At 38.9% G+C, this 26,819-nt stretch overlaps 1 protein-coding gene and 1 long non-coding RNA gene across 10 annotated transcripts in view; both read right to left on the bottom strand.

Moving 5' to 3' along the window:
* The window catches only part of LOC127876753 (protein furry-like), a 141,738-nt gene extending 114,980 nt beyond the window's left edge, over positions 1 to 26,758 (bottom strand). The window contains exons 1-9 of one of the 9 annotated variants that reach the window (XM_052422196.1): positions 26,662 to 26,699; positions 21,687 to 21,756; positions 16,915 to 17,062; positions 16,519 to 16,572; positions 15,491 to 15,627; positions 7,221 to 7,251; positions 6,291 to 6,341; positions 5,091 to 5,170; positions 4,290 to 4,304 (exon numbers count right to left, since the gene is read on the bottom strand). In XM_052422196.1, the coding sequence (XP_052278156.1) occupies positions 4,290 to 4,304; positions 5,091 to 5,170; positions 6,291 to 6,341; positions 7,221 to 7,251; positions 15,491 to 15,627; positions 16,519 to 16,572; positions 16,915 to 17,052 (506 nt within the window). In that variant the 5' untranslated portion in view covers positions 17,053 to 17,062; positions 21,687 to 21,756; positions 26,662 to 26,699. Of the gene's footprint in view, positions 1 to 4,289; positions 4,305 to 5,090; positions 5,171 to 6,290; positions 6,342 to 7,220; positions 7,252 to 15,490; positions 15,628 to 16,518; positions 16,573 to 16,914; positions 17,063 to 21,686; positions 21,757 to 21,826; positions 21,846 to 26,661 lie in introns of those variants that run through there. The other 8 variants (XM_052422189.1, XM_052422195.1, XM_052422194.1 and 5 more) reach the window with 8 other exon arrangements.
* On the bottom strand, positions 10,051 to 12,395 carry LOC127876800 (uncharacterized). Its single transcript, XR_008048088.1, has 2 exons — positions 11,454 to 12,395; positions 10,051 to 10,164 (listed from the first exon to the last, which is right to left on the bottom strand). It is a non-coding gene; the product is annotated as an uncharacterized LOC127876800 (long non-coding RNA).
* Positions 26,759 to 26,819: the final 61 nt, after the last annotated feature.

Raw genomic sequence — 26,819 nt, 5'->3', positions numbered from 1 at the left:
ATGTTCAATTTTGTGGCCCCCAGGGCAGAGTCAAATTTGACCCCAGGGGCATAATTTGAAGAAACTTGGTATAGGACTATAAGATGTCACTACGTACCAAATTTGGTAGCCCTAGGCCCAATGGTTATGGACAAGAAGATTTTTAAAGTTTTCACAAAATAGGCCTTATATAAGCAAATTTTCAATTTTGTGACCACCGGGGCAGGGTCAAATTTTACCCCAGGAGCATAATTTTAACAAATTTGAAAGAGGTTCACCCCAGGAACATTCCTGAGAAATTTCATCGGAATTGGACCAGTAGTTTAGGAGAAGAAGATGTTTAAAGAAAAAAGTTAACGCACGCACGGACGCATGCACGCACGACGGACACAGGACCATGACATAAGCCCTGCTGGCCTCTGGCCAGAGGAGCTAAAAATGCAGAAAGAAGACTGCGTTAGAATGTACAGAAAGCCACTAACTGACAGTGCACAGCAATCATAAATAGCCCAATAAAACAAAACAAGCTTTGCATAGTAATTGAGATGAACTTAACAACTGCATGCAAAAACAACACCACAGGAATATAAATTAAGAATTAATCAACTAATTTATTTTAACTTTTGTCTAGACACAAAAACAAGAACATATGTTTGAAAAAATACATCTTGAACATGAAATTGGTAAATGTACATAATCTGCTTACACACGGATTCTAGATTACACGGATAAGAAACGGGACCGTTACGCCAAATATCTTGTCGTGTCTAAGTCACGTGACCGTGTCGTAACTATCGATCTTTTATCGAAGCGCCGAGGTTATAAATTTGATGTACTCACTCACGTATTTTGTTAAATTATAGTTTCATTTCTAGGCCGATTTTGACAAATTATATATCATTAGAAAGCTAACGTAACGTAGTTTTCAGATATATCATTATATATTGAGTTTTTCTTCTGATTTCGGAAGCCCGGCGAGTTATAACTTTAACTTTTGCAAATAACATACCGTTTTGGAGTTTTAGAATCTAGATTTACGGTTGACATGTTCGTACTTTATACCGATTTGTAGCGTTTATATTTGGAGTTCAGTTTTAAAAATAACATCTTGCTTAGGAGAATAGAATTCTGTATACGATAGAAAAAAAAATTGTTTAAAAACTAAAGTAATTAAGGAATGAAGGCGGGAAAATGTAGCGCGCGTTCCTAACGCTCTGAACTGATGCTACGGTCTTGGCGATTATGCTTTTGTTTAGATACCGGCCATTGAATTTCCTTTGCCATGATTATTATATTTTTTATGAAATATATTGAAATATTTTGTTCTAGAGACATATCCATAAAGCTAAGTATTAATGAAGCTTAATAAATTTACGATTTCAGCTCTTGATTATAACACAGAAAGGGTGTTAATTTTATGATGAAACAGCGTATACAAATGTATAGCGGACCCTCTTGATATTTTTCGGCTTTGCATACTTCAAATATAATGGGTGTCAAAACATTCATCGTTTGTTGTTTATTATCAAAAAGGTAATTATGTAAAATTATATGAAAGGTTATTAACCATAAATTATAAATTAATTAAAATTATTTAAAGATTCTTGAAAATCACGGTCAACTGTCTATGCATGTATATTGAAATATCTTTATAAGTTAACAGAGTTATAAATATATAGAATTCTAAATTAAAACACTGTATTATTTGTATTTTTCGGAAAGATTATTCATACACTCTTTATAGGACTACGAAATGACGGAGTTTTTTTACCGGTACCCGCTAAATACGTTAAATGTTAAGTATTAGATTTTTTAAATGTTTAAAATGTACATGTATAGGTATTAAGCACTTATAATTATTGTGATTTAGCTGGCTGACATCTATACAGTATTTAGTTTATGGCAATCTGTATGGGCAGATGACTATAAATGTTTTCAATACGCTACATATCTCATAAACGCAAAATTGAGTATTGGGCGTTACATTACTCCAAGAAATGACCACTAATACCACGAGAAGACATGGAGGTATCATAAAAAGTGTAATCTGACCAGACATTGCCACCTGTGGTTAGGGACCAATATACAAGTATAGGTCCCTGCTGTGGCGTATGACACCATAGTGTTATTTAGTATTGGTCGGCACAGTATCTGATCATAACGAGATAATTGGTTTGTGCTGAACACAGGGGCAATAAAACCACAGATCTATCAATAAACAAGATTATTGAGATATCTTTTTTTGAACACCGCGATAAAAATGCTCAAACCATGGACTCTAGAATACACGGATAAGAAACATGGCAACATTCTCAGAATCATCACTGCTATATGTGTAATCACCTAACAATTCGTCTAAAAATAATTTATATATTTGAGTTGAAGACGATGTACTGTTGTTTAAGTCTGAATAAACTATCTGTCTGCCTGTCTAAATCCAAGCCGTCATCGTCCCGGTGAAAAAATCTGATTTTCAATAGTTGGACATGATGCCCTGATGTCAAAATACGAAATGACCCGCGTAACACGGACCGTCATTTTCAAGAATCTTTAATAAATTGATAATTTAAGGTAAATAACATTTCAAATAATTATACATAATTACCTTGTTGATAATAAACAGCAAACGATGAATGTTTTTGACACCCATTTTATTTCAAGTATGCATGCAAAGCCGAATAATATCGAGAGGGTCCGCTATATACGCTGTTTCATCATAAATTTTACAACCTTTCTGTGTTATAAACAAGAGCTGAAATCGTTAATTTATTAAGATTCATTTATAATAAGCTTTATTGATATGTTTCGTGAACAAAATACTACAATATATTCCATAAAAAATATAATAAGATGGCAAAAGAAATTCAATGGCCGATTTCTAAACAAAAGCATAATCGCCAAGACCGTAGCATCAGTTCAGTGCGTTAGGAACGCGCGCTACATTTTCCCGCCTTCATTCCTTAATTACTTTGGTTTTTAAACACAATTTTTTTCTATCGTATACAGAATTCTTTTCTCCTAAGCAAGATGTAATTTTTAAAACTGAACTCCAAATATAAACGCTACAAATTTGTATTAAGTACGAACATGTCAACCGTAAATCTAGATTCTAAAACTCCAAAACGGTATGATATTTGCAAAAGTTAAAGTTATAACTCGCCGGGCTGTCGAAATCAGAAGAAAAACTTAATATATATTGATATATCTGTTTACTGCGTATTGTAAGCTTTCTAATGATATATAATTTGTCAAAATCGGCCGAGAAATGAAACTATAATTTAACAAAAGACGTGAGTGGGTACATCAAAATGTATAACCTCGGCGCTTCGCTGTACGCTAATCGTAAAAGATCGATAGCCACGACACGTTAAAACGCGCGGTGGTAAAACATAAAATTTGTATTTCTTGTGTTTAACTCGATATAAATCCATTAATAACAACAGGAATATACTAAAAGTTATATTTTTTTGAAAGAGGAATTAATAAGCAACAAGATAACGTATAAACCAATAAAATCGGATGAATAGTTTTTGCATAAGATTGAATTTACTAAAGTAAGGGTCAAATACTCGATTCATCTCCTGTCAATATACACTCCGTGGCTTACATAATACGTGAAATATTGAGTTCTTTATCAAGACTAATAATTCAGTTGTCATATCTGAGAGCACAAAACTATTGAAATGCTCCAGTAAAGGAAGCAAATGCATTTTTATCATATTCCAAAGTCTATTTTGTAGGTACAAAAATACATTAAGAAAAAGCCCTATAATTTAACTAGCAAACCCCGATACTACCAAAACAAGAAATTGTCAGTGATTAACACACTTGCCCCTGGTTGGTGCTAGCCTACACTTTAAGTCCTAATGCTAAGCAAGATATTAAAATTGTGTTCAACAAGAAAAAGCCCAGTTAAAGTATTTGAAGTTAAAATTTAGTGAAGTGTCAGGTCAAAAGAATGAGTTATATGGATGGTTAGGAAATTATGATAAACAACAACTACTTAATTACAAATGAATCCAAGATTTATACAAATTAAAAATCTACCAAATAATTAAATAGGCCATTTGATTATTATTAAAAGTCCAAAATAGGTCGAGGTGAAAGAAAGATTATGTAATCTGGATGTACTGAATTGTCATAAGCAACAAATGATATCAAAGAGGAGTAACGGGGGTTTGGTACTATATAAAAGGCAACATCTACTTCAGTTGAACAGGAGAACAAGGCAATCACTATACGCCTCTCCCATCAAGATGCTGGGATGGCATAAAACACTAAAATTGCTTCAAAACACAACCAGTTCTTACCTTTTGTCTGTCTCTCTAAAATGTGCATTCCTCAATCACATGCAAATTGTCACATACAAGAGATGCATACAGGATACATGTACACTCTAATACATACACTAACATACAAGTTAATTTGTTAATTACTTCATGCAAAACAGAAAATGTGCATGTTGTTGTTTTTATGCAAGTATAACAAATTAGAATTTTGATGATATATCCTCGCACCACTTTCGTCAGCAATATTCAAGGCCAAATAACTCACAAATATGTGCATTTATTGGGATGAAAAAAGTGTCTTGCACATCTACACCTCATATTAAACACATAATAAATGTTCAATTCAGTGACTTCAAAAATGCGGTTGTAGTTTATTAATAACATTTTAGGCTTACATACTGACTTACCGACAAACCAACTGACAGAAAGCAAGAGTGACTACACTTTACCCCTTCCCAGTGGTCAAAGAATAAAATTTAATCACTTAGACATTTTTTCATAGCAAATAAAATTACTTCTGACACCATATTCTTTAAACAAGAAATCTACATAAAAGAATATTGTAGAGATCCATCAAAAAGCATTACTAGTTTAATGGTGACACATGATATGCCCCACCAACACTGATTAACTTACTTAAAAGAGTCACAACACGAAAAAAGGATGAAGTTTTAAATGAACCATGCTACATGAACTTCAGAGTAACAGTTTTACATTTCAAACAAATAAATCACAATAGACAACAGTTTCTATTGGGTAAAATTCTTCCCAAATCAAGGGAGATAACTTAAAGTACCACTTTATTCAAGGGAGATCACTCACCCATCCTTGTACTTGAAGTGTTTGAAGGCCTGACTGATGATCTTGCCCACAAGGTCATCATGGCCGGGGTGATAGGACAACTGTAGGAAGAGGATACCACCTTCATTAGTTCAAACCTATTTTTTTTAGCTTGATTGCATCAAAAGCATAAAGCTTATTGAAACATTCTCAAGACCGTTTCCTGAGAAGTACCAGTACTCAGTGTCTTTTGAAATCGGAAGAACGCTCCTACTGTAGGTATCTAACCCATGTATTCCTGGTCAATAGCAGGGCTCAACATTAACAGTTGTCCTATTGCCCCTGGCAAGTAAAAGTTGGGTCCGGGCAAGTTACTTTATAATCTAGTTGTCCGCCCGGGCAAGTGCACAAAAGAACAAAGCATTTAATTTAGACTTTATTTAGACTTAAATTGCTGTAATCATTTTATTAAATGTGCAAAAATAAAAAAGATTTTGAGGTGTAACATTTTAATCTTTATTAAAGAAAATGAGGTTAACAGTTAATGTGATATTTCATGTTTGGGCTTTACGTTCAGGGCAAGTAGATTTTCTAAGTACTTGCCACGCAGGGCAAGTTGGTTTATAGGTTAATGTTGAGCCCTGAATAGGAGGACATTATATCCATTACGCCATGACAACCTTACGATTACCACCTTACAACTAGTGATACACTATGGGATACATAACCTCACCAACTCAGGTTCACCCTTTACCACTCAGATACACACTAAGACGTGTTTGTAGTCCCTTAAAATCAAATTGCATTCAAGACCTTTTTCACTAGAATTAAGTTTTAGAGGCTTTACTTCCAACCCTACAATACTGATGAGCAGCAAACAGAACTAAATTGTACAGCCTTCAACAAACAGCATAAACTTGAACAGCCTTCAAGTTACTCGCAGGCTGTTCTGGTGTTATGCTCTTTGCATTAAACCATTTTCACTTTGCTTCTGAGCTGACAAGGGTTAAGTCAATCAAACATTATTGACAGAGTACAATTACTTTAACAAATAAGGTCAGTCAAACGATAACAACCTTGCTTCTTGGATAGCTAATCATAACCTGTAAGTAACCAGGCATATTTCATATTAAGGAAATAATTTAAGTTGTCATGGTACATGTCAATTATATTACCTTACTTCCTCGTAAGAAAAATCTTCACAATTTCAATAAAGTCGGAAGGAAATAAGTATATACATACCTTGGGTAAGACTTCAATCAGCACCAGGCAATACACAAACTCTACTGCCAGCTGTGAACAGAATCGGTAGAACCAGTAAATTACAATTCATATCCACTCACAAAAACATGTATTACATATAACATATAAATATGATTGGGTCTGTAGTGCTAGAAAGATTTGAATCATTTGATTATTGTAGGATCAGCTTTCCCTAAGTAATTAAATCTACACAAGTGATGTTTGCAAAACATGTATAACCCCAAACTTTTAGCAAAGTCACCTCTGTGACCTTGACATTTGGTATCTGTTTTTTTTGAAAATTATAAGGGTCCATCCTTTGTCAAAAGAAACCAGTCTATTTCTAATTAACATGATTGTAAGCATTCTCTAAATATTGTGTGTAAACAAGTTTCATGTTAAAAGCTCATGTGACCTTGATCTTTGAAATGTTGACCTCAACTCAATAAGCATCTTCTTTCCAGTATACAAATTAAGTCCAGGTTTTCAATGGATATCAGGCAGTAGGCAGTAATCAAATTTCTTCATATTAGCTCATGTTACCTTGACCCTGAAACTTCAAAATATTGATGTTGTTTCCTCCTATGTAACTACCATACCCAACTATAGATTCTTAAAATAAAGCAATGAAACCATTATCCTATTTGCAAGCCCATGTGACCTCAACCTTTGAGCTGGTGACCTCAAAATCCAAAGGCATCTTACATAACTAGTTGAATCTTGTATAGAATGCACTTATAGTAAAATTTGATAATTGAATCCATATATGCTAAGATTTTCCTTACATGCCGTGTTTTAAGATTACCAGTAATTGGCGACGACATTCTTGCTAGCAAACAAACAAGATTCTCGTCCAGTCTTATAAAGTCGATTAAAAAATGGGAACAATAAATGTAATCCTTCATGTCAACCAGAAGCTAAGTTACTTACGTCTCTTCTCTCACACAGGTAATCCTTGCTCCTGAAATGTTCACAACATCTCACATGACATGGCATCATTAACTATATTGTATAAACTGTTTGCATTCACAAATGTCAAGTAATGTGAAAGCCATGATTGGGATTATGCAACAGAAATTATACACTGGAATATAAGGTAATAACATACATTAAAATGCAAAAACATTACGAAATAATCAAGCTGCCAAAATGCACATGGAAACAAAAATTGAATTTGAAAATCATGAAAATTAAATCCATGTTCAAAAGTAAATAAACTGTTGTACCGTACGTTAAATGATATCTAGAATTGCTTTAATACATCAGTTTTGCTATATATGTCGATAAGGACCATATGCACTATCACTGACCCTTTACTCCTGTGTCGGCCATATGCACTATCACTGACCCTTTACTCCTGTGTCTCAGACACTATCACTGACCCTTTACTCCTGTGTCTCAGACACTATCACTGACCCTTTACTCCTGTGTCTCAGACACTATCACTGACCCTTTACACCTGTGTCACTAAGGACCATACACACTATCACTGACCCTTTACTCCTGTGTCACTAAGGACCATATACACTATCACTGACCCTTTACTCCTGTGTCAATAAGGACCATACACACTATCACTGACCCTTTACTCCTGTGTCAATAAGGACCATATACACTATCACTGACCCTTTACTCCTGTGTCTCAGTAAGGACCATACACACTATCACTGACCCTTTACTCCTGTGTCACTAAGGACCATATACACTATCACTGACCCTTTACTCCTGTGTCAATAAGGACCATATACACTATCACTGACCCTTTACTCCTGTGTCAATAAGGACCATATACACTATCACTGACCCTTTACTCCTGTGTCACTAAGGACCATATGCACTATCACTGACCCTTTACTCCTGTGTCTCAGACACTATCACTGACCCTTTACTCCTGTGTCAATAAGGACTATATACACTATCACTGACCCTTTACTCCTGTGTCTCAGTAAGGACCATATGCACTATCACTGACCCTTTACTCCTGTGTCTCAGACACTATCACTGACCCTTTACTCCTGTGTCTCAGACACTATCACTGACCCTTTACTCCTGTGTCAATAAGGACCATATACACTATCACTGACCCTTTACTCCTGTGTCAATAAGGACCATATACACTATCACTGACCCTTTACTCCTGTGTCAATAAGGACCATATACACTATCACTGACCCTTTACTCACTAAGGACCATACACACTATCACTGACCCTTTACTCCTGTGTCTCAGACACTATCACTGACCCTTTACTCCTGTGTCAATAAGGACCATACACACTATCACTGACCCTTTACTCCTGTGTCACTAAGGACCAAACACACTATCACTGACCCTTTACTCCTGTGTCTCAGACACTATCACTGACCCTTTACTCCTGTGTCTCAGACACTATCACTGACCCTTTACTCCTGTGTCTCAGACACTATCACTGACCCTTTACTCCTGTGTCAATAAGGACCATATACACTATCACTGACCCTTTACTCCTGTGTCAATAAGGACCATATACACTATCACTGACCCTTTACTCCTGTGTCAATAAGGACCATATACACTATCACTGACCCTTTACTCACTAAGGACCATACACACTATCACTGACCCTTTACTCCTGTGTCTCAGACACTATCACTGACCCTTTACTCCTGTGTCAATAAGGACCATACACACTATCACTGACCCTTTACTCCTGTGTCACTAAGGACCAAACACACTATCACTGACCCTTTACTCCTGTGTCACTAAGGACCAAACACACTATCACTGACCCTTTACTCCTGTGTCAATAAGGACCATACACACTATCACTGACCCTTTACTCCTGTGTCACTAAGGACCATACACACAATCACTGACCCTTTACTCCTGTGTCACTAAGGACCATACACGCTATCACTGACCCTTTACTCCTGTGTCAATAAGGACCATACACACTATCACTGACCCTTTACTCCTGTGTCAATAAGGACCATATACACTATCACTGACCCTTTACTCCTGTGTCACTAAGGACCATACACACTATCACTGACCCTTTACTCCTGTGTCAATAAGGACCATACACGCTATCACTGACCCTTTACTCCTGTGTCACTAAGGATCATACACACTATCACTGACCCTTTACTCCTGTGTCACTAAGGACCATACACGCTATCACTGACCCTTTACGCCTGTGTCACTAAGGACCATACACGCTATCACTGACCCTTTACTCCTGTGTCAATAAGGACCATTCACACTATCACTGACCCTTTACTCCTGTGTCAATAAGGACCATATACACTATCACTGACCCTTTACTCCTGTGTCACTAAGGACCATATACACTCTCACTGACCCTTTACTCCTGTGTCTCAGTAAGGACCATATGCACTATCACTGACCCTTTACTCCTGTGTCACTAAGGACCATATACACTCTCACTGACCCTTTACTCCTGTGTCTCAGTAAGAACCATATACTGTGAAACCATTATTATTCGTCTGACATTAATTTTCGCCTTTTTCGTCCTTCGACCGATGGACGAATTCAAGATCCTAACGAACAATCATGTCCCATATTTGAAACAAATAAGACTGAATTACCGTAGGCATGAGGCATTTAAATCCAGCGTAATCCACGCATATACACAGGGCTCGAAATTAACACTCGCACACTCGCAAAATGCGAGAAATAAAGATTGCAAGGTAAGTTATAAGCCACTAGTATTTTTTGCAAATAAAGAAAAAGTGAAAAAAAACGAGTTATTATCCCCACGCTTTTTGAAAAAAAGGTGGGGATATTGTGGTGATCTCCGCCGTCCGTCCGTCCGTCCGTCTGTCCGTCCGTCCGTCCTGGCCACTATCTCCTCCTACACTAAAAGCACTAGAACCTTGAAATTTACACACATGGTAGCTATGAGCATATGTGCGACGGTGCACTATTTGGAATTTTGATCTGACCCCTGGGTCAAAAGTTATAGGGGTTGGGGTGGGGCCGCGTCATAAATTATCACTCATTTTTTTAGGTTATTTTACATTTACTTCTTTATTTCTACACCGATTCACTTCAAATTGATACTGGACCTCACCTATGACAATACGGTCAATCTCAACCATGCATGGCCCCATTCCCAACCCTGGGGCGCCCCGCCCACATAGGCCACACCCACCAAAAATTTCCATTTACTATAATTTTTTCATTTCTACACGGATTCACTTCAAATTGATACTGAACTTTTGTTATGACATTAGGGTCAATCTCAACTATGCATGGCCCCAATCCCAACCCTGGGGCGCCCGCCCACATAGGCCACACCCACCAAAAAAATCCATTTACTATAAAAAAAATTTAGGTTATTTTACATTAACTTCTTCATTTCTACACTGATTCACTTCAAATTGATACTGAACCTCTCTTATGACAAAACGGTCAAACTCAACTATGCATGGCCCCGTTGCCAACCCTGGGGCGCCACGCCCACATAGACCACACCCGCCCAAAATTGCCTTTTACTATAATTTCTTCATTAATACACTGATTCACTTCAAATTGATACTGAACCTCTCTTATGACAATACGGTCAATCTCAACTATGCATGGCCCCATTACCAACCCTGGGGCACCCCGCCCACATAGGCCACACCCTCCCAAAATTGCCTTTTACTATAACTTCTTTATTTTTACACCCATTCACTTCTAATTGATACTGAACTTCTCTTATGACAATACAGTCAATCTCAACTATGCATGGCCCCATGATCAACCCTGGGGCGCCCTTGGGTCAAACATGCGGCGTGGGGATACGCGTCGGCCTCTGCCGCGCCATTTCTAGTATTGCTTAATGCGTCTGACGGCGTGAACGCTAAACCGTAGGTCAATTTTTTGAACGTCCGAATACCCATATGCGAAAGCGCGCACCTTGTTTGTTGACTGGTATACTTATAATACAGATACACAGATGGTATTGATACAAAGAACATGAAACAGTCGACTATTCACACTCAAGTTAAATCCGGTTTTGACACAAAGGGGTGTTCATTATCCCCACGCTTTTTGAAAAAAAGGTGGGGATATTGTGGTGATCTCCGCCGTCCGTCCGTCCGTCCGTCCGTCTGTCCGTCCGTCTGTCCGTCCGTCCGTCCTGGCCACTATCTCCTCCTACACTAAAAGCACTAGAACCTTGAAATTTACACACATGGTAGCTATGAGCATATGTGCGACGGTGCACTATTTGGAATTTTGATCTGACCCCTGGGTCAAAAGTTATAGGGGTTGGGGTGGGGCCGCGTCAGAAATTATCACTCATTTTTTTAGGTTATTTTACATTTACTTCTTTATTTCTACACCGATTCACTTCAAATTGATACTGGACCTCACCTATGACAATACGGTCAATCTCAACCATGCATGGCCCCATTCCCAACCCTGGGGCGCCCCGCCCACATAGGCCACACCCACCAAAAATTTCCATTTACTATAATTTTTTCATTTCTACACGGATTCACTTCAAATTGATACTGAACTTTTGTTATGACATTAGGGTCAATCTCAACTATGCATGGCCCCAATCCCAACCCTGGGGCGCCCGCCCACATAGGCCACACCCACCAAAAAAATCCATTTACTATAAAAAAAATTTAGGTTATTTTACATTAACTTCTTCATTTCTACACTGATTCACTTCAAATTGATACTGAACCTCTCTTATGACAAAACGGTCAAACTCAACTATGCATGGCCCCGTTGCCAACCCTGGGGCGCCACGCCCACATAGACCACACCCGCCCAAAATTGCCTTTTACTATAATTTCTTCATTAATACACTGATTCACTTCAAATTGATACTGAACCTCTCTTATGACAATACGGTCAATCTCAACTATGCATGGCCCCATTACCAACCCTGGGGCACCCCGCCCACATAGGCCACACCCTCCCAAAATTGCCTTTTACTATAACTTCTTTATTTTTACACCCATTCACTTCTAATTGATACTGAACTTCTCTTATGACAATACAGTCAATCTCAACTATGCATGGCCCCATGATCAACCCTGGGGCGCCCTTGGGTCAAACATGCGGCGTGGGGATACGCGTCGGCCTCTGCCGCGCCATTTCTAGTTATACAGTGTACTGACAACTGACATTTCCTGTAAAACGCGAATGCAATAAGGCTGTATCGAATGCGTCGACTTCGTTTAGGTATAATAGTGTTGATTAGCGCTAATTGTTAACAACTTCATTACCCATTGTGTGTATTGTGTTTTTCAGGGGTGTTGCAGATTATACAGCCTACACGCGGCGAATCCGGATTAAAGACAATACTATAAAACGCAATATGACGATGTGTGATCAACACCTGACTGAAATATATTCTGCGCTTTGTTACAAATTAATAAAGAACATTTTGATTTGTGTTTGGTTGTTTGGTTTTAACTGCAGACAAATTACTGTACTTAAAATGATCAAATATTTACGATGCAAAACGCTTGAAACTTTAATGAAATATGACCAAAATAATTTGCTTACGCTAATTATAACCCATAATGTTCGCACCTTCTCTAATTGGCGCCGATAAAGGTTCTTCTTCTTCATTATTTTTTATCGAGTGCACCGGGATTGTTTAAAGGGTAAGATTGTTATCAGTTTGACCGTGATAGTAATGGAAAAAGACTAATTGGCAATTGGCTTCGTTGTTTAAAACCCTCGTTAACGATTATTCAGTCCCACTTATCCGCTAATCATAACAAAGAACGTGTCAATGACATAAAATAATAAGGGACAGTTACTATCACCTAAAATAACAGACTTGTTAATTGGCATATGCCAAACAAGGCCCACCTCCTGCAAGTGACTACCAAGTGTCACCTCTCTTTCCCCAACACGATTTTTTCGCAACCGCGTTTTACATGTATTACAAACAAATCGGACGTTGTTTTGTTTTTTCAAAACCAGAAAGGGGCGAATTTAAGAGAGGACGAAATAGTCATTTTTATGAAATGGGCGAAATTTTGTGCCGACGAAAATAAATGGTTTCACAGTACACTATCACTGACCCTTTACTCCTGTGTCACTAAGGACCATATGCACTATCACTGACCCTTTACTCCTGTGTCAATAAGGACCATATGCACTATCACTGACCCTTTACTCCTGTGTCACTAAGGACCATATGCACTATCACTGACCCTTTACTCCTGTGTCACTAAGGACCATACACACTATCACTGACCCTTTACTCCTGTGTCAATAAGGACCATACACGCTATCACTGACCCTTTACTCCTGTGTCACTAAGGACCATACACACTTTCACTGACCCTTTACTCCTGTGTCACTAAGGACCATACACACTATCACTGACCCTTTACTCCTGTGTGTCACTAAGGACCATATACACTATCACTGACCCTTTACTCCTGTGTCAATAAAGACCATATACACTATCACTGACCCTTTACTCCTGTGTCAATAAGGACCATATACACTATCACTGACCCTTTACTCCTGTGTCTCAGTAAGGACCATATACACTATCACTGACCCTTTACTCCTGTGTCAATAAAGACCATACACACTATCACTGACCCTTTACTCCTGTGTTAATAAGGACCATATGCACTATCACTGACCCTTTACTCCTGTGTCAATAAGGACCATATGCACTATCACTGACCCTTTACTCCTGTGTCTCAGACACTATCACTGACCCTTTACTCCTGTGTCTCAGACACTATCACTGACCCTTTACTCCTGTGTCACTAAGGACCATACACACTTTCACTGACCCTTTACTCCTGAATCACTAAGGACCATACACACTATCACTGACCCTTTACTCCTGTGTCACTAAGGACCATATACACTATCACTGACCCTTTACTCCTGTGTCAATAAGGACCATATACACTATCACTGACCCTTTACTCACTAAGGACCATACACACTATCACTGACCCTTTACTCCTGTGTCAATAAGGACCATATACACTATCACTGACCCTTTACTCCTGTGTCTCAGTAAGGACCATATACACTATCACTGACCCGTTACTCCTGTGTCACTAAGGTCCATACACACTATCACTGACCCTTTACTCCTGTGTCACTAAGGACCATACACACTATCACTGACCCTTTACTCCTGTGTCAGTAAGGACCATACACACTATCACTGACCCGTTACTCCTGTGTCAATAAGGACCATATACACTATCACTGACCCTTTACTCCTGTGTCTCAGTAAGGACCATATACACTCTCACTGACCCTTTACTCCTGTGTCAATAAGGACCATACACACTATCACTGACCCTTTACTCCTGTGTCACTAAGGACCATACACACTATCACTGACCCTTTACTCCTGTGTCAATAAGGACCATACACACTATCACTGACCCTTTACTCCTAAGTGTCTCAGTAAGGACCATATACACTATCACTGACCCTTTACTCCTGTGTCTCAGTAAGGACCATATACACTATCACTGACCCTTTACTCCTGTGTCACTAAGGACCATACACACTATCACTGACCCTTTACTCCTGTGTCTCAGTAAGGACCATATACACTATCACTGACCCTTTACTCCTGTGTCAATAAGGACCATACACACTATCACTGACCCTTTACTCCTGTGTCAATAAGGACCATACACACTATCACTGACCCTTTACTCCTAAGTGTCTCAGTAAGGACCATATACACTATCACTGACCCTTTACTCCTGTGTCTCAGTAAGGACCATACACACTATCACTGACCCTTTACTCCTGTGTCTCAGTAAGGACCATATACACTATCACTGACCCTTTACTCCTGTGTCTCAGTAAGGACCATATACACTATCACTGACCCTTTACTCCTGTGTCAATAAGGACCATATACACTATCACTGACCCTTTACTCCTGTGTCAATAAGGACCATATACACTATCACTGACCCTTTACTCCTGTGTCAATAAGGACCATACACACTATCACTGACCCTTTACTCCTGTGTCTCAGTAAGGACCATACACACTATCACTGACCCTTTACTCCTGTGTCAATAAGGACCATACACACTATCACTGACCCTTTACTCCTGTGTCTCAGTAAGGACCATATGCACTATCACTGACCCTTTACTCCTGTGTCAATAAGGACCATATGCACTATCACTGACCCCTTTACTCCTGTGTCAATAAGGACCATATGCACTATCACTGACCCTTTACTCCTGTGTCTCAGACGTGGTTCAGCATGACCACCTTCCTCCAACAGTAGCTGTCTCTCATACCAACGGAACAGACTGCGTAGCAACGACGGAAGACTCTGCTCGGCAACATTAGCCAGAGAATTCAGCAGCTGAAGGATGCAAAACAATTATTAGCGAGGTCATGTAAAAAAAGGCCTTATATAATTTGCGGCCAGCATAACTCCAGACCAGCATTTAAATCTGACCATACTGGTCTGGAGCTTCCCTGTCACACAAGGTTTCGGAGTCACAGTAGTGGACAGGGTAACTCCTGACCAGACTGCACAGATGGGCATGCTAGTCACACTGGCCCCATATTTTTGCATGTAGTGGCTCATTTGATTAATGAATAAAGTGACAATGTGAAGTGGATGATTTAGGTGAATATCTTAACATATCAGAACCTGTCCAATTGCTAAGCATTTAAAAAAGTTCTGGAAAACAGAAACAGGGCCTCAGTAAAAATCAGGGGCCATTATTAACACAACACAATTTCTTGAAACTGTATACTTCAAACGTTAAGAAGAAAAGTGGAATAAAATGTTTTAATAATTATCATTAATTTCATAAATATTGTTTTATAATTTCTGTTTTATTCTCTTTTGTTTATTCCATGTGGACATGCGTTCTAAGAAAGTACGGTCAACTAACACAAGCCAACTGGCTTATCAACATAAGGCACACTCTGGCCTCCGACAGGGCTCAAACCCAGGATCTCCGGAAGTAAAATCTTAAATGCTCACACTTGACCATTCAGCATACATGCCATTTTTTTATCATTTCCAGGATTTGGAAATTTCTGGGATTTGTACTGCTTTTCTTGACCCGAACATTTTTGAACGAGAAAATATAACATCTAATCCATAGGAAGAAATTTATGCTAAATGAAACAGTGGTTGAAGAGTCATTTCCAGCAGCTAGGAAGGTAGCATCAAATAATGAGTGCATATACTTTTTATCACAGTTATTTCCAAGGTGATGAAAACAAAGTTTAAACAAACCTGATCAAATTCCTTGTCATCCCCCTTCTGTAGGGTCTTTGTCAGTAGCTTCTCCTATAAAAGAAAACACTCAAAATTGTTACATATTATTTAGTCTTAATTTTTCCAATGTTTAATATGAATCTAAAACTAAAACATAATCATCTGTCATTTAACCAATAGTATCCCACTATCCCAAATACACGCTGCAACTCTATATCAATCTCTTTCTATGACGGGCTGGAAAGCCGATGCTTTTTTAAGAATTATTTGACTTTGAATAAGACCAAATAATACTGGCCACTTTAAGCAAGGATTGTAACAGGTCTGACTATCTTAATAAGTTAATGATATGTTACGCAATCATTTAAAATGCATACAATATTACAATGAATCAAATTGACAATGGTGACTTACGAGTGGTTCAGCAAGAACCTGCTCAATCTTCTTCTCAGATAGAGCACAGAACTCTAGGAAGAGCCTCTGTAGCACGTACTCCCCAGGCTTCACATGGTCCTCACCCCCTGAGCAGTCCGGGCTGGCAGTGGGAATCATGGCTCTCTACCTGCAACATGCAATGGTGGCTATACTAGACCTGTACACAACTATTCAGTGGGAATCATGGCTCTCTACCTGGAACATGCAATAGTGCCTATACTAGACCTGTACACAACTATTCAGTGGGAATCATGGCTCTCTACCTGGAACATGCAATGGTGGCTATACTAGACCTGTACACAACTATTCAGTGGGAATCATGGCTCTCTACCCGGAACATGCAATGGTGGCTATACTAGACCTGTACACAACTATTCAGTGGGAATCATGGCTCTCTACCTGCAACATGCAATGGTGGCTATACTAGACCTGTACACAACTATTCAGTGGGAATCATGGCTCTCTACCTGCAACATGCAATGGTGGCTATACTTGATATGTGCACTACTCTCCAGTGGGAATCATGGCTCTCTACCTGCAACATGCAATGGTGGCTATACTAGACCTATACACAACTATTCAGTGGGAATTATGGCTCTCTACCTGCAACATGCAATGGTGGCTATACTTGACCTGTACACAACAATTCAGTGGGAATCATGGCTCTCTACCTGCAACATGCAATGGTGGCTATACTAGATATGTACACAACTATTCAGTGGGAATCATGGCTCTCTACCTGCAACATGCAATGGTGGCTATGCTTGACCTGTACACAACAATTCAGTGGGAATCATGGCTCTCTACCTGCAACATGCAATGGTGGCTATACTTGACCTGTACACAACAATTCGGTGGGAATCATGGCTCTCTACCTGCAACATGCAATGGTGGCTATACTAGACCTGTACACAACTATTCAGTGGGAATCACGGCTCTCTACCTGCAACATGCAATGGTGGCTATACAAGACCTGTACACAACAATTCAGTGGGAATCATGGCTCTCTACCTGCAACATGCAATGGTGGCTATACTAGACCTATACACAACTATTCAGTGGGAATAATGGCTCTCTACCTGCAACATGCAATGGTGGCTATACTAGACCTGAACACAACTATTCAGTGGGAATCATGACTCTCTACCTGCAACATGCAATGGTGGCTATACTAGACCTGTACACAACTATTCAGTGGGAATCATGACTCTCTACCTGCAACATGCAATGGTGGCTATACTAGACCTGTACACAACTATTCAGTGGGAATCATGACTCTCTACCTGCAACATGCAATGGTGGCTATACTTGATCTGTACACAACTATTCAGTGGGAATCATGACTCTCTACCTGCAACATGCAATGGTGGCTATACTTGATCTATACACAACTATTCAGTGGGAATCATGGCTCTCTACCTGCAACATGCAATGGTGGCTATACTAGACCTGTACACAACTATTCAGTGGGAATCATGACTCTCTACCTGCAACATGCAATGGTGGCTATACTAGACCTGTACACAACAATTCAGTGGGAATCATGGCTCTCTACCTGCAACATGCAATGGTGGCTTTACTAGACCTGTACAAAACTATTCAGTGAGAATCATGGCTCTCTACCTGGAACATGCAATGGTGGCTATACTAGACCTATACACAACTATTCAGTGGGAATCATGGCTCTCTACCTGCAACATGCAATGGTGGCTATACTTGATATGTACACAACTATTCAGTGGGAAATATGGCTCTCTACCTGCAACATGCAATGATGGCTATACTTGATATGTACACAACTATTCAGTGGGAATCATGGCTCTCTACCTGCAACATGCAATGGTGGCTATACTAGACCTGTACACAACTATTCAGTGGGAATCATGGCTCTCTACCTGCAACATGCAATGGTGGCTATACTAGACCTATACACAACTATTCAGTGGGAATAATGGCTCTCTACCTGCAACATGCAATGGTGGCTATACTTGATATGTGCACTACTCAACAGTGGGAATCATGGCTCTCTACCTGCAACATGCAATGGTGGCTATACTTGATATGTACACAACAATTCAGTGGGAATCATGACTCTCTACCTGCAACATGCAATGGTGGCTATACTAGACCTGTACACAACAATTCAGTGGGAATCATGACTCTCTACCTGCAACATGCAATGGTGGCTATACTAGACCTGTACACAACTATTCAGTGGGAATCATGGCTCTCTACCTGGAACATGCAATGGTGGCTTTACTAGACCTGTACACAACTATTCAGTGGGAATCATGGCTCTCTACCTGGAACATGCAATAGTGCCTATACTAGACCTGTACACAACTATTCAGTGGGAATCATGGCTCTCTACCTGGAACATGCAATGGTGGCTATACTAGACCTGTACACAACTATTCAGTGGGAATCATGGCTCTCTACCTGGAACATGCAATAGTGCCTATACTAGACCTGTACACAACTATTCAGTGGGAATCATGGCTCTCTACCTGCAACATGCAATGGTGGCTATACTTGATATGTGCACTACTCTCCAGTGGGAATCATTGCTCTCTACCTGCAACATGCAATGGTGGCTATACTAGACCTGTACACAACTATTCAGTGGGAATCATGGCTCTCTACCTGCAACATGTAATGGTGGCTATACTTGATATATGCACTACTATCCAGTGGGAATCATGGCTCTCTACCTGCAACATGCAATGGTGGCTATACTAGACCTGTACACAACTATTCAGTGGGAATCATGGCTCTCTACCTGCAACATGCAATGGTGGCTATACTTGATATGTGCACTACTCAACAGTGGGAATCATGGCTCTCTACCTGCAACATGCAATGGTGGTTATACTAGACCTATACACAACTATTCAGTGGGAATTATGGCTCTCTACCTGCAACATGCAATGGTGGCTATACTTGACCTGTACACAACAATTCAGTGGGAATCATGGCTCTCTACCTGCAACATGCAATGGTGGCTATACTTGATATGTACACAACTATTCAGTGGGAATCATGGCTCTCTACCTGCAACATGCAATGGTGGCTATACTTGACCTGTAAACAACAATTCAGTGGGAATCATGGCTCTCTACCTGCAACATGCAATGGTGGCTATACTAGACCTGTACACAACTATTCAGTGGGAATCATGGCTCTCTACCTGCAACATGCAATGGTGGCTATACTTGACCTGTACACAACAATTCAGTGGGAATCATGGCTCTCTACCTGCAACATGCAATGGTGGCTATACTAGACCTGTACACAACTATTCAGTGGGAATCACGGCTCTCTACCTGCAACATGCAATGGTGGCTATACAAGACCTGTACACAACAATTCAGTGGGAATCATGGCTCTCTACCTGCAACATGCAATGGTGGCTATACTAGACCTATACACAACTATTCAGTGGGAATCATGGCTCTCTACCTGCAACATGCAATGGTGGCTATACTAGACCTGTACACAACTATTCAGTGGGAATCATGACTCTCTACCTGCAACATGCAATGGTGGCTATACTAGACCTGTACACAACTATTCAGTGGGAATCATGACTCTCTACCTGCAACATGCAATGGTGGCTATACTTGATCTGTACACAACTATTCAGTGGGAATCATGACTCTCTACCTGCAACATGCAATGGTGGCTATACTTGATCTATACACAACTATTCAGTGGGAATCATGGCTCTCTACCTGCAACATGCAATGATGGCTATACTAGACCTGTACACAACTATTCAGTGGGAATCATGACTCTCTACCTGCAACATGCAATGGTGGCTATACTAGACCTGTACACAACAATTCAGTGGGAATCATGGCTCTCTACCTGCAACATGCAATGGTGGCTATACTAGACCTGTACACAACTATTCAGTGAGAATCATGGCTCTCTACCTGGAACATGCAATGGTGGCTATACTAGACCTATACACAACTATTCAGTGGGAATCATGGCTCTCTACCTGCAACATGCAATGGTGGCTATACTTGATATGTACACAACTATTCAGTGGGAAATATGGCTCTCTACCTGCAACATGCAATGGTGGCTATACTTGATATGTACACAACTATTCAGTGGGAATCATGGCTCTCTACCTGCAACATGCAATGGTGGCTATACTAGACCTGTACACAACTATTCAGTGGGAATCATGGCTCTCTACCTGCAACATGCAATGGTGGCTATACTAGACCTATACACAACTATTCAGTGGGAATAATGGCTCTCTACCTGCAACATGCAATGGTGGCTATACTTGATATGTGCACTACTCAACAGTGGGAATCATGGCTCTCTACCTGCAACATGCAATGGTGGCTATACAAGACCTGTACACAACAATTCAGTGGGAATCATGACTCTCTACCTGCAACATGCAATGGTGGCTATACTAGACCTGTACACAACAATTCAGTGGGAATCATGACTCTCTACCTGCAACATGCAATGGTGGCTATACTAGACCTGTACACAACAATTCAGTGGGAATCATGACTCTCTACCTGCAACATGCAATGGTGGCTATACTAGACCTATACACAACTATTCAGTGGGAATCATGGCTCTCTACCTGCAACATGCAATGGTGGCTATACTAGACCTATACACAACTATTCAGTGGGAATCATGGCTCTCTACCTGGAACATGCAATAGTGCCTATACTAGACCTGTACACAACTATTCAGTGGGAATCATGGCTCTCTACCTGGAACGTGCAATGGTGGCTATACTTGATCTGTACACAACTCTCAACAGGGGGAATCATGGCTATCTACCTGCAACATGCAATGGCAGCTATACTATATTATATGTAAGAAACTCTTCAGTGGGAAACATGTTGTTTACCTCCAACATGCAATGATGGTTATACTTGATATGTGCACTACTCGACAGTGGGAATCATGTCATTCTACCTGCAACATGCAATAATGTTGTTACTAGATCTGTACACAAGTTCCTGGGCATCACATGGTACAAACTAACCCAGCATACCTCAGATGATTCAGTTTTAATTTCTTTAATATTCATTAGGACAAAATAAATATTCTGAATAAGTTCCTTTAGATTGGCAAAAAATGTGAATGCTAGAGAGTAAACAATGTTTCGTTGAACTTGACCTAGTTTTTGACAATACATGACCCTGCAGTCTGTAATATAATTGGGACAAATTATCCAGTGTTTTATGAAGATTAATCAGTATGTGTGGCCTCTAGAGTGCTCATAAACTAAATATTGATGAAATTGAACAACATACAAAAGATAATCACAAAAGTACCATGCTTGCAGGTTTGCTCAAAAGCTGTTTATCTTTTTAAGTTAAGATGAAGATTCATGCACACCGTAAGATTTTGACCTGTATTCTGGCTCTTAGACCTGGCTTCTTCCATACACACTTTGAGATTAGAGCACTATCATTTAATAGTTCCAGTGGCTTGAACTTTTTATATAGAATACTTATAACAAAATTTTAGAATTTCAAAATAGTTTGATCATTATTATATCTATGTTTACGTACCTAAACAATAATCATCCAATATTATTTCCTACTTTCCTGAATAATATTCTTCATTTTATAAGCAATACTACGGTACCATATACATGTATATATAAATTCTCTTGCATATCAGTATTAAATATGTTTCTAGTCTGTCAGCAATAATCATAACTACTGGCGTAAATCCATTACTCCAAAAGCATAGCAGTCCCATGCTGCACATAAGCAAATAAATCAATGTAAAACATCAATTTGACATACCATGATATCAATCTGTCACACTTTGACAAGTAATTAGAGTTATCAATTACATTACAGTTTATTTCTCATGACAGCTTTTCCATTTATCATCTCATCTTATCATCCATGATGTGATGTGTCCCCATCTGGGATATTTGCCACCGACCAGCTTCCTCCAGGTGTCTTAGGTATGGGCAAGTCTCTCCAGCTGCCCCCAAGTATTATTTTCATTGATGTGAGAGTTTAATCTCATTTTTTAGCTTAGAGAAAAATGTTTGTGTCTACAAGAAGCTGGCACAGACAAAGTTTCTCCCAACAAAAAAAATTTGCATCTACAAGTAAAAAAATAAAATAAAGCAACTGCAATCACTAGGCCCTGGCCTAAGGTACTTCAACAAAAGGTACAATAATTCCTGAAAGAATAATGTGATAACAAAACCCACAAAATATGCGCTGAATCACTTGGAGATAATTATGTAAAAGTTTTAAGAAAAAACCCATGTAGTAGGAGTTGGGCAAAGAAGCCTGTATACATGTTATGAAAAAAATGGCAATATTAACTACTTAAAATAAGAAAATTCAATATTGAAACCTTAAAAATATGTGATGTAGCACATGCAGATAATACAAATGTGGAGTTGCACACAGTAGAGATATAATTCGGGAAATCTTGACAATTGTTCACTGAGCACTTGAATGTACTTATTTTGTAATAGTTTGACAAAAATTGCATGCAAAATGTATGAGCGTTTGCACAAAGAAGATTTTAAATAATAATTTTAACAAAGGGGAATGACTCCTGAAACAAGAAGTTGCCACAGACTGTGTACCCCAGTGCCTTCCACAGGCCATTCAAAGGTCCCTCGCCGGGGCAATAAAAGTTTGAAATCAGAGTCAGCGGGGCACTTGAAATTTACAAATAAGTGTATTTTTCTGCACCTAGCCCTACTTAAGATCAAAGCATTATCAACTTCCCATAATATTTTGAGAGTTTTCCAACTAAAGCCCGCCTAAAGGCGGAGCATCACTGTATTGGAAAATCGATATTGGCAAATGACAGCGCAAGCTTAGCGTGAACAACAGCACTCCTAGGCAGTCAATACCTGCAGTAAAATCACCCAGACGAAAATTGACGTAATTGCCATAAGTGTTTTATTTTGTGACAGTTGGCTTTGTTTTCTACCAGACCCATCAGTCCCTAAGGTGTACATCTTAACCATGAAATCTGACCCTCCCTTGCCATTTCAAAGTGATTTCAGTCTTTATAAAACATGTGACCCCTGGGGGTGACCAATTTTGACCTCAGGTGCATGATTTGAGAAAACACAAAAGAAGACGACTACACAATCTTACACACAAAAAACTCATGACTCTTGAGAATTCACAGCAGACATTTTTACTTTCCATTTGAAAAATATACTTTTAGCTGCATTTGCCTACATATGTAATGGACTTGAACAATTTTAACAACTTTGAAAGAGGTTCACTCAAGGATCATCCATGTGAACTTTAATATCTTCCCTGCAGTTCAGGAGTTTTAAGGAGCAAAAGTTAAATGAAGCACGCAAGCACTGGCTTAATGATGACACAGAGACTGGGATGAAGGTGTGCAGTGCATTCTTTTCCCATTAAAACGAAAAAACTGCGCATCATTTCCGTAATGCGATGCGCACCATTACCCAATGTGATGCCCATTGCATAAATCTTATATAAGATAAATTACTCTTACACAAATTATTTGTTTGCTCTTACTCGACTAATGAGATCGTTTACGAAAAAATCGAGGTAGATAGATCCCCGTAATGTTTGTTAAAGTTGTTGTTGTCATGAAAACTCATTGATTTACAGCGCAAAACTTCTTATTTGAACTGACGCGAATTAATTAAATCATATTTTTCAACTTCGCTTTCGCTTTATTTTGATAATTTAATCCAAAGTTTAATGTAAGCAAGTGTTTTTGTTACTGGAATTGTAAACAAAGAGTCAGTTAAAGTCTTCCGAAAATGTGTACTGTGTGAGTTTACAGTTTGACGTCTTCAAAGGAAAGCCGCTTCCTGTCTGAAGCAATAAAGCGACAAATTTCTCACTGACAAAATTGGCTTCCTTTGTCTAGCAATCAACATGACGAACCAATCGTGTGTATGTTCCTCAATGCATAGCTCCGCCTTCGCATCTTTTGCAGAGAACAGAGGTGGAGTTTAACGGTTAATTGAGCAAGTGTTTTGCGCAAGTTGAGCTCCAATTTGCCGAAATTACTGGGCCCTAAGCATTGAAACTATGAATACATTTATCAATGATTTTCCGAGATATACTGATTAGAAAACTTTCTGTACAGTTCCTAACTATGGCGGATGCCAGTGTTTACAAAATTGCTAAACACATGTATCGTAAATAATGGCAGTGTTTTATTGGATTATTTATACTCATTATCATATTGCAAGGTAATACTATTTTTATCTTCTATAATATCAGGTTTGATAAATTTAATTAACAATATAGTTGCGTCTTAGACTCCGAAATAAATGTGATGTGGTCGAAATTTTACTGATGCTGATTTTCCTACTGTCTGTAATTTTTACCCCTAAATAAATCTTGGGAAGTGCCCATTCATTTTTGCTCAGTGCCCATTCAACTTTGTAAGTGCCAATTGTTTTTTTTCATCTATGGGACAGTAATCCCATCAAAGAACAAAATATTCCGATCTCTAATGACAGACAACACAGTATCCTGAAAGTTCTAGATGACTGCTGTTAGTTTGATGGCTTGACTTCACAGGCAACAGGCTGCTGAGCATTGAAAATAAATGGCAGTGGTTGAGGCAATTGAATAGATTCAAAACTACAAGGTTTGAGTCAAGTTGCAATAATTCAACTCTCAGCTTTATAACCCAATGGGTTGCTGAGAGTTGCAATGCGCTCTCTCTTGTCCATGGGTGCAAAATGTTATCAACAATGCAAGGGTTAAGGAACACTGAAACTGCAAGAACTTATTAACGTTTACCTGTCTAAACCACAAACTAATCCAAATGGTACCATTAAAGCAAGAAATGATTTATTAACTTAGTTTTTCTTTCGTACGCTGTATCTTCCATATTGGAAAATTGACCCAATAATGGTTAGGTCGCAGTACACCAATATTTTGCACGTCGGGTTATGTGATGGAGCCTATTAAAGTCGATAACGATGTGGAATTAGATACAGAATTCACTGTTTCAAATTTAAACATAAAAATGTCAGCAAGAAAAGTGTGTTGAAACATCGTCGTGTTTTTATAGGGTGCATACAAAGGATAACATCCGTAGGTTGCCATTCAGGTAAATTAAACATGTTTATTAAGTTTATTCATTATTTTCCTCAATTTATCTTGAATGACATCTGTTTATTGAAGCACACGGATTCTGTGCGCTGAACTGCACCCATGTTTATCAAGGGGTGCATATCGACTCCCAGAGCCGCCATAGCAAAAATTATCAAAGGCTCTGGGAGTCCGTTTATATGGTCTAGGTTTGAGTCCAAGTGACATAAAAAAAATTCTCTTTTTATACTCTTTCTTAATTGTTCTTTTTACACTAAAGCTTGTTAGGTCTGGTGACTATACTTATCCAATTCAAAGCATTTAATGACAAATTTCAAGAAATGTCAAATTCTGTCAACAAGTCCATTTAACAACAATCTATTTTTTTTTTATTAGTATGAACATTTTCCATATTATTCAAACAACTTATCTGTGCTGGCATTAACTTGGAACAATCAATTATTGATTGAATGAAAATTATTAAACTTGAGTCACATTAAATCTGATTTTTTTTAGTCTCGACTTGAGACCCACCCAAAAAGGCAGACAAAATTAGCAAATATGTCTCAACAAATATAAATGCCAAGTAGTTAGCATACGTCATATTTTGCAATAGAAATTAAAACAGGCATATCAATAACAAAATACTCACACTATCAGTGTTTGAAAGACTGATGATCAACAATTAGCTAGCTTTCATTGTAATTGACATTTCGCGAAATTTAGCCTCGTTCCGATATTGCCATAAATTTTGTTTTTATAAAATCCGCAAACATGGTTACACACCACTTTAAGCAAGAAAAATGGAGA

Source organism: Dreissena polymorpha, chromosome 4 (assembly GCF_020536995.1).
Source record: "Dreissena polymorpha isolate Duluth1 chromosome 4, UMN_Dpol_1.0, whole genome shotgun sequence".
In the NCBI taxonomy this organism is placed as follows: Eukaryota; Metazoa; Mollusca; class Bivalvia; order Myida; family Dreissenidae; genus Dreissena; species Dreissena polymorpha.
The sequence above is the reverse complement of the archived record's forward strand: the minus strand, read 5'-3'. Positions and strand labels throughout refer to the sequence as shown.